At 41.9% G+C, this 17,453-nt stretch overlaps 1 protein-coding gene across 1 annotated transcript in view; it reads left to right on the top strand.

Annotated features, from left to right (window-relative positions):
- The first annotated feature begins 13,190 nt into the window (after positions 1 to 13,190).
- LOC307243784 (uncharacterized protein) overlaps positions 13,191 to 17,453 on the top strand; it is a 39,080-nt gene continuing 34,817 nt past the window's right edge. The window contains exon 1 of the mRNA XM_080018734.1: positions 13,191 to 13,846. Coding sequence (XP_079874860.1) covers positions 13,788 to 13,846 — 59 coding nt within the window. The 5' untranslated portion in view covers positions 13,191 to 13,787. The remainder of the gene's footprint in view (positions 13,847 to 17,453) is intronic.

The following is a 17,453-nucleotide window of genomic DNA, read 5'->3' as shown; positions in this document are numbered from 1 at the left end:
AATGAGTTTTATATATATGAAGCAGTTAAGTAGTCAATTTTGGGTCTAAATTAGAATTTCGTTTCAGGATTTGACTGATGGACTTCAAATGCCGCTTTGTAAATTGAATTTCAAATAAACAACACAACAACAATAAAACAACAGTTTTACAACAACAACAAAAATGAGTTATCTCCGTCAAATAATCTGTGTCTGTTTCCCCAAATGATTATTTTCTGATAAAGGTTGGATTAGTGATTTCTCCTACTCTTGACCAGTAGAGGGGGGGAACGATTCATGTCAGATCGATGTAACGCGATTAACAGACCAAGATGACGTGGAAATGAGTCACAGCCATTGAATGCGCGTCAGAGTCAGTGTGATGGAATAATTCATACATGCACACACACTACTCACAAAAAGTTAGGGATATTCGGCTTTCGGGTGAAATTTCAGGATGAACCTAAAATGCACTATAACCTTTACAGGGGAACTTAATTTGACCTTCTCTAAACAATAAGTCGACTTGTGAACAGCATGAGACGTCGCTGTCAAGCTGTACTTGATGCTCAAGGGCACATGACAAGTTATTGAGACATTGACATTTTTTGTTGTGGTAAACCCACCGCTGTTGTTGGCTTTTGTTTCAATCAATTGTTTGAGATGAGGAAATCACCATTGCGTGCTTCTACTTAAATGCCCTACTTTCATGATATAATATCACTGTAGCGTGAACTTTTTACATTTTCCATAACTTTCACCCGAAAGCCTAATAACCCAAACTTTTATATACACGTCTCATATTGTCTTGTAATCTCGCTGTATTATTATTTTATTTTAATATTTTTCCCTTTATATTTATTTCAATGTCCCTTCTATCTGTTTTCTCTTAATTTATTTTATTTATTAATTTCGGCGTTTTTTAAATGACAATTATTATCAGATACATAATTATTTTGTGTGTTATATTTATTGCACAAGGTCCTATATATGATGAAAGGTTGCTGTTGTTCTTGGTTGAAAATACAAATAAAATATAAATCGTAAGGAGAGTCTGAATCCAAATAAATAACCCGAGAATGGTACAGTGCACGTTTGTATTTTGAGTCAGCTAAAAGAGCTCCCACTGAAAGAATCATTGGGAAAAAGGATAATTTAAATGTTTGTCTTTAGGCTTAAGTGACCTTTGGCTTTGTGTTGGCCTAACCTGTTACACCAGAACACCTGTATTCACAGCGTTTTACATGACACTGCCAGTCTGTCAGCTTGTGATTGACTGCCTCGTCGTCACGGAAACCATGAATGTAAACACAGCCAAGGGGGACAGACACCTCTCCGTCTTCCATTGTACAGCCCGGGTAATTTAACTTGTTTGAACTAGATTCAGCCATAGCTGTGCCGTTTGATGCGCTGTAACGATTAGCATTGTCATAAGCAAGGCAGCATGGTCCCTGCTGCTAGCCCGCTGTCAACACTGAGAGAAGCTGCGTCGGCGCACAGTGCCTTCCCCAATGCTGTTTGGGTGAGCAACGGGACAAACAAAGATGTATGCCACTCACTCTACTAACTTTTCCAATTTGATATGTACTCCTCATCTCTCCAAATCGCTTTCAGGCTCTGTTATTAACCCTTCACAGTTTGCTTCCCTAAATGCTAGCTCACTAACAAACAAAACATTTTTGATGAATGATCTTATTGTTGACGACAAACTTGATTTTAGGCTTTTAACAGAAACTTGGTCAGACGGCGCTTATGAAAATTCACTTTGGTGAACTATGGTTTTTATACAGTAATCATGGTACTTAATGGTAACTATGGTACTGCCATGGTCACTCGATGGCACTTTATGGTAACAATGGTACTACCATGGTTAATAGATGGTACTATATCGTAACTATGTTACTACCATGGTTAATATATGGTACTTTATACGACATACATACATACATACATACTATCTTTTATTGTCACACACACACCACAACACATGCATTACGGGCAGCTACGGCCGACAAACACAGACACACACACACACACACACACACACAGATGCAGATGTAGGCCGTGAAATGTCTTTTCTGAATTTTTCGAGGCTTGTCCTTCGAGGCTTGTCCTTCCTCCGGGGGGGGGGGGGGGGGGGGGCAGGCCAGGAGCGGTGGGCAGCTTACAGCGCTCAGGGACCAACGTCAACGTCCATCGCTGGTCAGACGATGTAAACTATCGTAACTACGGTACTACCATGGTTAATCTATGGTACTTTATGGTAACTATGGTACTACCATGGTTTTACTATGGAACTTTATGGTAACTATCTTCTTGTACTCTTATAGATGACGCTACCTTGGTTTGTTATGGCTAAGAAAGGGGAACCAGTTTTTTGCTTTTTTATTTACCATGGTATTATCATGGCTTACTATAATCCAAATATTAAGCTCTTTGGTCATTCACTGATACGCAGGATGTGATATTAATACGTGTAATCCAAGGTTAAAATACACACAAAAAAAATGTTTATCGACTTTCAATTGTCGACAGAAGCTGAAAAGTAAAGCATATGGATTTTTGAATGTTCAATTATACATCATGCAGTATGTAGGCTAATGTGTATGAATGTTCAAAATGTTCAAATTTACAGTCTGCAACTGCCTACCCACATGTTAAACCTTGGAAAATCATGGAGCATCATAGTAAAACCATGGTGGAGATATTGTGGCAATACTGTAGGAAAATCATAGTATAGTGTGATTTAACTGTAGTATAACAATGGTTCGCAAATCATGGTTTTTCATTTCACTATGAAACCTTGGTTGAGATACCATACTAAACTACAATAAAACCATGGCTAAACCATAGTATAACCATTGGTCATAAACAATGTTTTTTCTCCCCCCCCAAAAAACATAGTTAACCATACCTCTGCTTACCATGGTAAAACCATGGATAATTTTCACAAGGGTGAAAATAGCAATGCAACACTTATTAAAGCATGTCCTCCAAATGATATCTTCTCTCGGTCAGTGAGGCGGGGCAGGCCAGGGGGTGGAATACCTGCCATCTCCTCAGATCAGTTCAACTGTTCCAAGGTCGACCTAGGAGAGTTTTCTTCTTTGGAACATCTGGCCTTCGCCCTTCAGGCTGAAACTCTGGTTCTCTATCAGCCACCAAGGGAACTATCACATCTCCTCCCATAACTCTCCAAATTGGCATTGCTTATCATCACCAGATATGAATAATATGGAATGGTGATTGTGGTGTGGGGATGGTGTGGTTTGAGCAGCCACACTGGACCAGGATCTAGGTAATTGGGGACCCAGGATCAGAGTGGCTGCATACCTGTCGCTCCGTGGTTGGTCTTACGAGCAACAGGTAAAAACCCGCATCCCCACACACACTCAGCATAGAGAAGCCCTGTCATGACCTGTGTCCATCCGCTCCAGGGCTTGTTCTATCAAGCCCGCTCTCAACAATAAACTTGTGTGGTTTCTACCCCATCGTCTGTGTCTCTGTGCCGGAGGTCCCTGAAATTGCCACTTGGGTGGCGTCTGGTAGGCAAACTGCCACAGAGATATAAACAGCCACATAAACAACAGGGCCGATCCTAATGCTGTGGTCACACCGCCGGCTGCGGGGCTTCTGTAGTGCTTGTGGGGGTGTCGGCTCAAAATTGACTGGCTGTTGTGGTCCTACCAAACATTTCAAACCTCTCTCACTTTCAATATTTAATATACATAATATATCTAGATGATGCTGTGTGTCCTTTTTTTTTAAATTAAAATGTTGTAGCCGTTTTTTTAGCAAAATTAATTAAATCTCCAGATATTACGTCACTAATCCGCCCATCTGTCCCTTAAAATAAAGCATTGTCCTTATTGAGGAAACATAAAATGATGTGTTCCTTATTTTATCGATAGTTTAAGTGACGTCTTTAATTAAAAATATATATTAATGTGTCCGGGCGTCCATTTTCCAAGGATCAGCGCCATTGACAGCGTTTCTTCCCTCCTCTTGGGTCTCGCTCTGCGCTGCTCATTTGCATAAAGTTGAAACCTGCTCAACTTTCCTTGTCGCTGTGAAGCTGTCAGCTCGTCGCGGGTCGTCGCTCCTCCCACTGCAGCTGGATGAAACCAGGCTCCGTTTGAAATGCATTGCAGCCTGTCGCTTTGCAGCGCCCTGTCGCTGGGGGTGTGACCCTACCACAAGGCCATGGGATTCATACAACCCACTGCACAGTTGGGAACTAATGCAACGTGTCACTGAGGCGACACATGAACATCATAACACACTTGACCCGGTTCTGACGAGAGGGTTCAACACTGACAACATCACAGTGTCTTATATCAATGTCTCTGACCGCTCTTGTGCATTCTTTGATGATCATTTGATTGTGAAGAGGAACATGAAAGAAACTAGCTCAAAACTGGTTCCTCAACGCAACAGCAGAACGGAAGTTTTCAGATCTTTTAAGGGAACTGGACTCTCGTCATCTAAAATTCTCCGTACATCAAATGGTTGATGCTTTCAATGTGGTTGATGTGGCCCCACTCAAGGTCAAAAAGAGGTTATGTGGTAAATCATCCCCATGGATAAATAGATTTGTCCGGAAGCTCAAGACATCATGTAGAGCAGCTGAAAGGAAATGGAGAAAATCTGGACTAGAGGTCTATCCATTAATAAAGAATCCTTATTTGTATTATAACAATGCTCTATGTGCTGCAAGAAAGACCATTTTTCTAAGGTTATTACAGAGTGGGAGTAACCCTAAAATACTGTTTTCCACCATTGACCACCTTAATCCTGACCCTGTTCCTGACATTTTAAGCCAAGCATCTGTCAAACAATGTGAAGAATTTGCTACGTTCTTTTAAAGCAAAATGACAACTATCAGAGCGAGTATTACTTCAGCTGCTGGAAACTTCAATAGTCCACTCCATATAAGGAAAGCATCCACGAGGAACTTTCGTACTATTTCTGTTGCAGAGCTCTGCAGGATTGTAATAAGAGTAAATCTTCCACCTGCTCTCTTGATCCTGTCCCTACTATATTTTTTAAAAAGGTTTTCAATACTGTTTCAAGCTCTGCTCTAAAATCCATTAGTGCATTACATGACTGGGGTTTTTCCTGATGCTTTTAAAATTGCTGTTGTGAAACCACTGTTGAAGAAACCACACTCGGACTGTGGGGTCCTATTTTAAGTAAGGTACTCGAGAAAGTACGGTCTGTAATCAAATTTACAGCTTTGTTGATGAAAACGACATTCTGGTGAAATTTCGGTTAGGTTTCAGAGCCCATCACAGCACAGAAACTGCTCTCACAGAAATAATCAGTGATTTAAGACTTGTCTGATGTCAACAAGGTTTCAATTTGTGTTCTCTTGGACTTGAGCGCAGCATTTGACACCATTGATCACAATATTCTCATAGATCGTCTGGAGAACTAGGTTGGTCAGTCTGAATGTGTCCTGAACTGGTTCAGAATGTACATCACAGGCAGAAGCTTTTTTTATCCGTTTTGGAGTATCAGAGAAACATTATATAATTTCTGGTGTTGCACAGTGGTGCTTCCTTGGGCGCTGGCTTTTCTCACTTCACATGCTTCTGTTAGGCGATATTATCCGAGAACATAATGTCAATTTCCATAACTATGCTGATGATGCACAACTGTGTATTTCTGTGGAGCCCAATAATGCAGATGATGAAAGTGCTCTCACTACCTGTCTACGTGCTATAAAAGATCGGATGAGGAAAAACTTCCGAAAATGAAAATGAAATGAAGATAAGACAGAGGTCCGTTTGGTCGGCCGAAAAGCCAAAAGCAAGGAAAGGGTCAAATCAGAGGTAAAAAGCCAGGCTGTTATTCTAGATTCTGAGTTGAGTTTTAACTCCAGTACTAAGAAAATAACCGGAACAACATTCTTTCGGCTTAGAAACATCGCCAAAGTACGACCCTTCCTAGACCACCAATGCCCTTTTCTTCTGGCATTCCTAAAAAGTCTATTGAGAGACTTCAGCTTAGAGTTCAGCAGCTAGACTTAACAAAAACAAAAAAGCGAGAAAACATCACTCCAGCCTTAGTTACACTGCACTGGCTCCCAGTTTTCTTTAGAATTGAATTTAAAGTCCGCTTACTTGTTTACAAAGCTTTAAATGGCTTTGGTCCGGCCTATATTACAGAATCACTGGTGTTCTATGCTCCTTCTGGAACCCTCGGGTCCTCCACTGCCGGCTTGTAAAAATAACAACAACCAACTCAGAAGAAGAGTGGAGATGTAGCCTTTTTTAATCATGCTCCCAAAATATGGAACAAGCTGCAGAAGAATATTAGAGAGGCAGACTCTGTCGGTGCTTTCGAGAAAATGCGTTTATTTTCAGTTCAGCCTTCACAATTATTCTTGTTAGTTGTTTTTAAATGTATTATAGGAAAGGACCGTGGTTAAATATTGGATAGCTTTTCTTATCGATAATGTACAGATTGTGGGGAAAGGTAGCTATCGGCCCCTCAGACAGACGTGTCGCCACCTGTGTGCTATGTATGGCATGACGGGCGCGTGGAAGACATGGGTCAGGAAAGACCGTGTACAAAACTGGCTTACCCTGTTTTTAATTTATTTCATTCTTTTAATTCTTTTGTTATTCTACTTTGTAAATGCATTTCGCTTTGCTTGCTTTGCTTTTGTCACATGTAAAGCACCTTAAACTGCGTGTCGTGTATGGAAGGTCCTATCGTCCTCAAGGTCCTATGGTTCTTCGTCGTCTGACCAGCGATGGACGTTTGTAATTGGTCCCCAGGCGCGTCGCTGTATGCTGCCCCCCGCTCCTGGCTGCTCCCCGGAGGAAGGACAAGCCAGGGTGGGTCAAAAGCAGAGGTCTCATTTCACCAGCCACCATTTGAAGCTTGTGTGTGTGTGTGTGTGTGTGTGTGTGTGTGTGTGTGTGTGTGTGTGTGTGTGTGTGTGTGTGTGTGTGTGTGTGTGTGTGTGTGTGTGTGTGTGTGTGTGTGTGTGTGTGTGTGTGTGTGTGTGTGTAGTTCATGTGTTGTGGTGTGTGTGCTGTGTGACAAATAAAGATTATTCTTCTCCTTCTTCTCCTTCTTCTTCTTCTAAACAAATAAAGGTTGTTATTATTATTATTTATTTATTTGTTTATTGTTTATTTATTTATTTGTTTGTTTGTTTGTTTGTTTGTTTTTATCAATTGTCCAAGTCCAAGTTTTGATTTAATTATTTTTTTTAATTTTTCTAGGTGGATGGGTTAGGGTTATATAGAAGATAAACTTAGAAACTTTTCAGAAATAATTGTAGTTTAGTTGAAATGTCCAACTTCAGCACTAAGCTCTTGTTAGTAGTTTGGTAACGTGGTATTGCATGGTATGGAATTGAATTTGTTATTATTCTGCTCTATTCAAATACAAAAAAAAAACTAACTAACTATTTTTATTTTTATAATTAAAAATAAAGAAATAAAAATAATTAAGAAGGAGTAATATAGGAATATATTGAGGAACATGTATTGTAGACGGACATTCAAACACACACACACAAACACGCTCAAAAGTATGCACATAAACACACACACACACACACACACACACACACACTAATACACGCACACAAACACACAGTAATGTTTGCACACAGACACACACTAATGAATGCACACAAACACACACACACAGTCACTTGTATAAAATCACTCACAGTCACAAACATAAACAAACACAGTTGACAGCACATTAATGTGTACCCACCCAGCCTCAAACACACACGCACACACACGCACAGGCACACACACGCGCGCACTCGCACAGGAACCAAAGTAATTAGTGAATAATGTACAGCACAGTGAAACAACAATACTCCACATTCATGTCTCACGGCCGAAGCCCTGTGAGGCCGGCTGAGGGATTTAGCAATCCTGCCGGCTCTGCCAAAAACTTCCCCCGGGTTTTTATGGCGACTTTTTATTTCGATTTCTGCAGCTCCGAGCGGCTTTAACAGTGCCAATGGTGGAGGCCGAGGGAGGGGAGGGGAAGGGAGGGGACGAGATGGGGAGGGAGGCAATTTTGCCTGCATTGTTTATCTTTAAAACAGCTGGAAAACCATAGCAACCGAGGAGGGTTTTTTTTCTCTCACAATGTGTTTCAAGGCGGCAATGAAAGACGGCTGCAGTTTTGAACCGGGACTAATGTTCAGGGGCTTGAGCGGCAGCGTTGATGTCGGCTTGTTTGTTTGTTTGTTTGTTTACTGTTTGTTTGTTTGTTTGTTTGTTTGGTTGTCCGTTTCTTCCGGCACAGCTACCGCGGTCAAGTTATTTCTGATGACCTGTCCTGTCCCGTCCGCAGACAAAAGACAAGGGGAGAAAAAAACACCAAACATGGGGCAGCAATTATCGTCATCCGCCCGCCGCCGCCCTCGCTGCTGCTGCTGACCGCCGTTGCCGTGGTCACGCCCCCTCACACAGAAGCGATAGCCCGGGCAAGTTGGTAACACCGAGTCTTCAACCCTCCAAACAGACAGCAAACCTCGTCACTTCTGGAACTGTTTATACGACCCGGCGTTAATTTTAATGGGCCGTCGGTTGCGCGTATAACCGTTTTTTGGGGTTGTTTTTTTTGAAGAACAGGTCTACCCCTTCACACGCTATGCCCGCCCACCACAGGACAGGCACTGTGCTCCACTCCGAAGTCCCCCCCCCCCCCCCCCGCCCCGTTAGTGCGAGCCTGAGCAGAGAAGAGAGCTTTTGGGCATTGTCACGTGAGACATTTGAGGCCTGATAATCTACTTTTTGCATCTACACCCTCACGGGCATCGTAAAAAAAAAAAAAAGGAAAAAGAAAAAGGCCTTTCTCCGATCACAGGAGATACATTTGACAAGGTTGAACTTCGGGTTTTATAACAATGGCGCTCATAGAAAAACATCCTCGGAAATGATGCATGTACGTTCGCGCTTCACAGGGTAACAAATCCCCGGCGAGACTTTTTTATTTATTTTTTATCCTTTGGGTTCAGCTCACAGAGGAGGAGGAGGAGTCGTGTAAATCAGCTCTTGATTTTGATCAAGGCCAAAATTTAAAAGGCCGCACTAATTCATCGATTGGGGCCAGAACACTATGCTCGTGTGTTTTTTTCAGAGTGAGCTCCGTTTCACACTGTGTGGGTCAGGTTTTTATTGAGCTTCCAACTCTTTTCGGAGATTCAACTCTTTACGAGACCCATTAAATTTCCTGCCTCTCCATTTGTTTGTTTCAGTGGGTGAGACCTCGGGTGAGAGACAGGCGAGGAGGAGTTGGCTCTGAGTCGTGAACGCAATTCTCACAGGTTCGAGATCCGGTTCAGGAGTCGTCGCCTCTGCTCGGGGTCTTCTGCGGTCTTTTCGGTCCAGATTGGAGTCTCGGTTCAGCCCTCTGTGCCCTGGCTGCCCGTCGCATGACGAGCCGCCAACAAACGACTCTTTCGCCGGAGTGACTCGAGAATCCAGAGTCGTTTAAAACATCGGTCGGCTACGAACTAATCATTCCCGCCGTCACTAATTGCGGTGATGCGTCACTTTGTTTGTGACGTTCTAGGACATTTAGGAAGAGCTCTGGTGACGTGGCGCTCTGGCACTGATGGCTGTGCACAAGAATGGACTGTGGCCATGTAAACAAACACAAGTAATGAATTAAACCCACGCGCACAGCTTCACTGAGATCGGCGACGACCACATGGCAAGTGCTGCGGCAGCCGCACTGACGTTAGCCCCCCTCCCCCCACTTTCTGGATGCATTTTTGACTGCTTTGTCCTGTGACAATGTGGAGAGCTCCATCATCATACGCTGCCGAAACCCTGAGTGTGGGCACATATATATACGTATATATATATATATATATATATATATATATATATACACTTTATATACTGTATATATATACGTTACAGCCGGCCTGGGGGAGAAGGGAGCAGAGGAAGAAGAGGGCGGAGGCAAGTGACATCCGGAATGGGTTGAAAGAGGAGGTGTTGACAGACCTCCGATGGCATTGGGCTAAACGGTGCACGCGAAGAAGCACTGACACACAGATCCATAGTGACATGTTGCAACACATCTGACGGTGAAGGCCGTCTTCCACACCACCAACGTCAAGGTATATTTTTTCTCAGGATCCGCGGGGCAAGGAGGAGTTCTAGATTTCAGAAGCAGGACCATGTGGGCGGCAGTTGACGAGCCTCTTTGCATAATCATAAAAAAAAAATTGGCCATCTTCTGCAACGAGTGAGCACCCCCCCCCCCCCCCCCATGCGAAAAAATGAAAAATAGAATAGAATAAATAAAAACACGCCATTGATTTATAGTTTAAGCCCCAATTTGACATGACTAATTCAATTCCATGAAATATGTTTATTTAAAGTATAAGTAATTAAAAAACATTGGAGGAAGGTGCACTGGGGGGGGTGTCAAGTCCTCTCCATAATAGGTTTTTTTTTCTCCAAACTTTATAAGCAAATAGTATTAATACAAAGGTATTGGGTGTACATCATCAACAACATGCTATTTTTGAAAGTCATTTTATAGAAATACACTGCCAGCTGTTGTACTTGGCACAGGCCCTAACACTATCTATCTCTCTTTACTGTCTCTCACATCTCTACATCCTATCTATCTATCTATCTATCTATCTATCTGTCTGTCTGTCTGTCTGTCTGTCTGTCTGTCTGTCTGTCTGTCTGTCTATCTATCTATCTATCTATATATACAGTATACATACAGTACATATATACAGTATATATGCAGCATATACATATATATGCATATACATATATATATATATATAGATAGAGATATAGATACAGATAACGATATAGATATAGCTATATATAGATACAGTATATATATATATATATATAAATATATATATATATCACAGAGCAGATCACCGCAGAGCAGTTAAGTGTAGTCATATACTGTTGGGTTCAATCTATCAAACTGTAAGAAAAGGATCAAATTACAAAGTAAAATTGAATATAAAAAATGCATATATTAAGAAAATAAAAATAAAAAGAATATGTATATAAAATGGCATATTCACATTAGGCGTCATAGAGATTAAGTTATCGTAATATGTTAGAAACAAGTGATTACTTTTTTCCTTTACCACCCTTTAAGATTTAAAAAAAAAAAGCTTGCATTGTTGCTGTTCTACACAGCGCGTCCATCTGTCAAACCGTACGTAAATAGTAGAGATGATTGATGTTGCGCAACGTGAAAGGCGAAGCGCTTCCTTTTTCTCACACAACCGAACGATTACTGACATACCTCAAAACACACACAACGCCGACATGACGGACAGCTGCTATGAGGAAGCGCGGCACCAACGCCAGTGTTTACCAGGACAGAGGGGGGACGGGTGGGAGAATGAATGGTCTCCATGGCGACCGCAGGGCAACGCCTCTGTCGGCCCGTCACACAGAGGTGTGGCGCAATAAGGTGAAGATGGATCAGCTTCACACCAACAGCTCGTGTTGGAGCAAACTTCTTTGTTACTGTACTTAAGTCCAGATTTGTGTATGTAAAGTGTATGTACTTTCATATATTGCATATTAAATCGTATATTCGTATACTATATTATATATTATATATAGTATATATAGTATATATTCAGTTTAGGAGACTTTTGACTTTTACTCCACTACATTTCAAAGCAAAAATCTAGTTTTTACTCTACTATATTTCTAGCACTATTGCACTTATTTTATTTTATTTTTTAAATTAGTATTTTAATTATTATAATATATATATTACATTGCATTACATTATATTATATTTTATTGTATCGTATTATATTATATTATATTATATTATATTATATTATATTATATTATATTATATTATATTATATTATATTACTACCAAGCCAATGCAAAACTAAAAATCATGGACTTGATCTACCAAACTGCTGATTTAGGATTGCGCATTAGGTCCATATCTTTGTTACAGACCATAACACTATTTTATAATACTATCTTTGTTTGTAAATTGTAACGAATATATGCAAGGGAAAAAAAGGGTACAGTAGCACTTTATGTGGTATTTATGTGGTATTACCTACTTATTATATACTTATTATATAAGGGTGCTGGATATGACAAGTACTTTTACTTTTAATACTTTAAGTACTTTTAAAAGCAAGTACATACATACATAGTTTTACTGAAGTATAAATGCCAATGCGGTACATTCGTTTTTACTGGAGTAACTTTGTGTCAAAAAGGTTTTTGTATTTTTACTTAAGTAGCTAAGGTCTGAGTACTTCTTCCACCGCTGGAATTCACCCTTAATGACAAATAATGATTTTTAATAGTAGAGAAAGTCAGAACCACCTTAGTTTCAACTATGTGCAACAATAGATGAGCTACACAAAGAGTGGAGCTAAACAACACATATTTTAAGGGAAATGTCATTTTAGCCTATATGGATTGAGGGGGCGGGGCCAAGGGAGAAGCCAAATTACGCCACGTGGGAAAATATGAATAACTATCTTTACAACAATAATACCAACAAAAACAACAATGAGGTAATATATTAATGAATTAATAAAAAAACGTGTAATGCTGATATTGCAATATTGGAGTGGAACCTCTCTTAAAAACCCTCTGTTTGGGATATTCGTCTTGTTTGTATATATCTTTAATTGTTATTGTCTATTCAAACCCATCGAGCCCACTTCTTATTCACAACACAAACAAGTCACAAGTGACACGCGTGCATGCGTGCAAGCACGCGGGTTTGCATCTGATCTCAATAAAAACAACAAAAACTGTAGTTTTGTTTATTTCATTAACACAATATTGCCCAAACAGATGTGAGACTAAAGCTTGGGGGAGAAAAAAAAAAACGTTGAGACTTTATTTCTTTATTTATAAAAAAAAATTATAATAATAATTTTATATATATATATATATATATATGGAATATAAGAATGAAACAATGCTGATAATATGAAAGGTTGAATATATCTAATATTAGAAATATTTTGCAAATATCTATGATTATTTATACAACCTCATTTTTTTGCATTTAGAAAAAGCAACATATGGTTGACTTGCAGCGAGGTTAGTTCAGAGCCAACAGTTCGGTCCACCTTAACAGACACTCTGACTGTACATATATGATTTCCTGAAAACGCCCAGTGCCAAAAACAAGAAAAAAGAAAAGAAACGATAGGCCAATTTTTTTTTTTACCTGCTGCATGAAATCAGTTCCGAAAAAAAAAGGGATCACTCGCACGACTTTAAATAACAAGTGAGGGGGGGCTGCATTGATTTTTTTTATTTTTTTTTTCTGGCGCTTGCCGGACAATATCGGCTTGTAGCTGCAAAGGGAAAACGGGGGAAATCGGTCGTGATCACGCACTTATTCCAAAGTAAAGGAAAGGAACGGAGAAGAAGAAAAAACCTTCCAAAGAACGACCTTCCTCCTTCCATCCCACCAGCGCCTTGCGTGTCGTTGTTTTTGTTTTGTTTTTTCTTGTTGTTGCTGTTTGTTTTGTGTTTTTTTTCTTCGAATCGATCCAAGGTCGATTTGTTGTGACCGCTGGAGCGGCTGTCAATGCTGCGGAGTCCACCGAGCCGCGCGTCTTCTGCTGGGGGACCCTTTACCCCACGGATGCATAGGCTCCGGTCGTATGAGTGAGCTGTTTTTGCCGGGGGTTGGATTTTTGCTCTTTCTGTTTGTCATCCAACACTAAACTAAAAATAAGGAAAGAGAGAAAGAAAGAAAGACAGAAAGACAGAAAGAGAGAAAGACAGAAATAAAGAAAGAAAGAAGTGACGGACACCATGTTGGGTAACACTGGGACTTATGCTATGAAGAAGCGGAAGAAGCCCGTCCAGAAACCGTAAGTCCGTCTTGCACTAAAAAAGTAGTTTGAGGAGTAAATCAGACTGTATGGAGCGTGTGTTGTGAGTCAAAGTGACTTTTATGCACTTAAGTTTTGTTATCGTGTGTCTTAAACAGTGACTCGGCGGTTTGGTTTTATTTTTTTATATATTAGGTAACGATATGTACACGATACCGGCGATAGGTGCTTATGTATCGCGATACTTTCTCACGAACTCACAATTTTCCCGGAGTGAACGGTGTATAAAGTCCAGTCTTTCCAAACAAAACGTATCGTTTAAGATTCGCGACGATTGGTTTGAGATCCCATCGTTTAAGACCACAACATGTGTATATAAAACGCTCATTTCATTACCACACGCAACTTGAACAATCTATTATCGCCCCTTAAACTGCTGTAAATGTGTAATTAAAAGGTGGCGAGGCAGTAATGTCGGTAATTAACGTTAAACCTTACTCAACCGCGATCTAAAGGTCGCAAATGTGATTTAAACTGCATTAACTGCTGTTGTTGTTGTTGTTGTTGTTGTTGTTGTTGTTGTTGTTGTTTGTGAGTTATGGCAACATGCGCATTAGCGCGTAAATCCCACTCATATTGGGTCCGGGCGGCACAGGGGAGTTCGAGCTGCTGCCTTTGTTTTGCACAGCTCCCTTCCCTCCCTCGCTCCCTCTCCCCGGGTCTCTCTCGGGTTACCTTAAGAATTCCTCTTGGTGTATAGTTTTGGTCTGGCATGGAAATAGTACTCTTGCATTAATCACAATCAAGTCGGCGGAGTCGGCCGCGCTCTCACGCGATGCGTACAGGAGGGCGGGGGGGGAGGAGGCGTGGGGGTAAGGGGGGTGGGGGGGGGGGGGGGGCTGGCTCCAAAGTATGTTATTGTAATCTGATACGGTCTCTGCTCATTATGGGAACACTTCTGCTCCTTTCCTATGCCTCCCCCCCCCCCCCCTCTCCCCTTCTTCTCCCTTCTCTTCCACTACGGCAACGCAGGTCAAAACTTTGCAAAACTTTTTTTCCCAAAAACTTTTTAAAACTTTTTTTTTTCCTTCCTCCTGATTTACGTCCGCACAGGAACGCTCCTGCCGAGCGGGCGCTACAGAGGGAATAAACGGAGGGTTTTTTTGTTTTTTTTTATTGTGGCCTTTCTGTGATGTTAGATTGTCTCTCGCGTGGAAAGACGCCTCTCCGTAGTCTTAGTTTGTTGGTGGTGTTTTTGTTAGACGAGACCACCCAAGCTGGGACTAAAGAAGTGAGGACCAAGGTCTAGTCTTCAGGGGGTGGGGGGCTCAGTTCCGAGACCAAATTCGATCAAGTCCAAGCCTGAGTTTGACTCTAGTCCAGAGCCGGAGCTCAGCAAGTCTGAGTCAAGTGCAAGACTGAAGCCGAGCAAGTCAGAGTCAAGTCCAAGCCTATGCAGGTGGCGAGTTAAACTAAAGACCAATGGGCTTGAAAAAAAAGTAGGCCCTCAAGTCCGACACCACCAACAGAACAGCGCGGGGCATTTGATTGTGAATATTTTCACGGAATCAGCCGTTGTTGCAACTTCTGACCTTCAAATTAAATGAATTTGATTAGTCATTATTTATCCCAGCACTTTATTGCTATTGGTCATTTTCAGATATTCAATTAGATATATTATCCAAGACCAAGTTCTGCGAGATGCAGACTCGAGCTGGCATATCCCTGCTAAAGCACTACAACCCCGGCCGAGGCGCTGTTGACTGTATAGTGAAACTCTTGGCATGTCTGTTGTAATTGCAGCCTCTTTTGTCTGTGCTGGTCCGTCTTGTCGGCTCCGTCTGTCTTTCTCAACTGTGCCCTATGCGATGGCAGACCGCGTTGCGAAACGCACTGCAAGAACGCGAGAGCCTCAAAGTGTCTGGAACAAAGAAGCCCTGTTTTTTTTTGTTTTTTTTTCTTTCACATAATGCAACATCAGACAACAACAGGGCTGGAACCAGAATAAACAGTTGACTAGCTTTGATAAAATGGAGCTCTCTCTGACAAGCGAAGGACTCTCGTTGCATTGTCTCGTTGTTTTGTGTCGGTTGAAAACGACTTATCGCGGCTTTAAGGTTCGAATCACGGTCCTCATGCATTCTGGCTCAAGCGCACGGTCGTGTGTGTGTGTGTCCACTTTTAACCCGTCAACGCCGCTGTCCGTCCATAAAGAGGTTTATATTTATCTGCGCTGCGGTTTGCCAATGTAAATCCCAAAAATAAAAAGGTGGCCTGTGTGCAGACGTCTCTTGTTTTTATGAAGATTCGGGACTGTGGAGCTGGAGCTGATGTTTCCTGGACAGCCATCTGGGCTTCGCTGCACAAAGGCACCATTGAGACCAACTGTAAAAAGGCTGTAGTCACTACATAGTGGCATTCCAAGGGAGTTCTATCCCTCTAAGTTCTGTTCTACCCTCTGCCCCCACCACCACCACCACCACCACCACCACCACCGCACCCCCGCCTGCCTCTGCGCTCTGTTCTTTGCCTCCCCGAAACGTATGAATTCATTAAACACGCCGAAGGAAATGAAATGCTAATGAGCAGTAACATATTACTGTCAAGGTGTTATGGCACGTCCGGCTTATTATAATCAACGTTAATTGAATGTTTACACTCGCCATTGAGCACTGCAGGCCGCTGGACGCACAGTGGCTGCATTGTGATTGCGTCTTGAAGTCGCCGGGGCCTCCCCCGCCGCATTCTGTGGAATATGTGCATGGGGTATTTCTACATGTTGTTGTGATTACTCCCAGAATAGTGCTTGTGAATATATATGGGTTAATTATCTCATAGGGCTCATTAAAGTTCCTGCAGCGAGGGAAACTGTGGTAAGGTGTGTGTGTGTGTGTGTGTGTGTGTGTGTGTGAGAGAGAGACAAGGAGTGTGTGTGTGTGCGCGTGCGTGCGTGCGCGCGCCTGTGTCCGTGTGTGTGTTACTCAGCGTACCCAAACGGAGAACGGACAGAAGACGTTTACTCAGTATTCGGAGCGCTGTCAGATACACGGTTTTTCATGGTGTTACAGCACAATCGCCTATTTTAGTAAACGCGGGGAGTTTCGATCGGAGTGATTAATATGCCTCAACTCAGGTAAACATTATTATTGGCCAGCGGCGATGCAAGGACACACATGCATGTACACCGCACGGATTAAGAAGCACACACACGCCCACACGCACACACAAACACACAGACACACACACACACACACACACACAGATTGCAGATTGAGGCAAGGCAACAAGCCAAAACAAACTTTGGTGCACAATATCATAGTGGCCCATTGTTCTTTAAGTTCTCTCATCTACGAGGAGGCCTCGCCGTCAACATCATCGACATGCATTTCACCATTTCTATTTTTAATTCCGCCTCAAAACCCGATGGCTATCTCCGTCGTGGATGGGGGCCCGAACAAAAGACCTCGACCTGTTAACGACGGCCAAACGCAGCGATTTGTCAGAAGGCATAGCGCGTCGCTCTGGCCACAACTTTTTAAATTGCTTGTGAAGAGAAGAGATGAGTTTTGACGTAAAAATAGAAACTTTCAGGGCGGTGGAATTGCTCCATGTTTGGGACAGCAGGCAAACATGAGACCGGATGGAT

This window comes from Zeus faber (genome assembly GCF_960531495.2).
Source record: "Zeus faber genome assembly, chromosome: 18".
NCBI lineage: Eukaryota > Metazoa > Chordata > Actinopteri > Zeiformes > Zeidae > Zeus > Zeus faber.
Note: the sequence above shows the minus strand (reverse complement) of the source record. Positions and strands in the feature narration are given on the sequence as shown.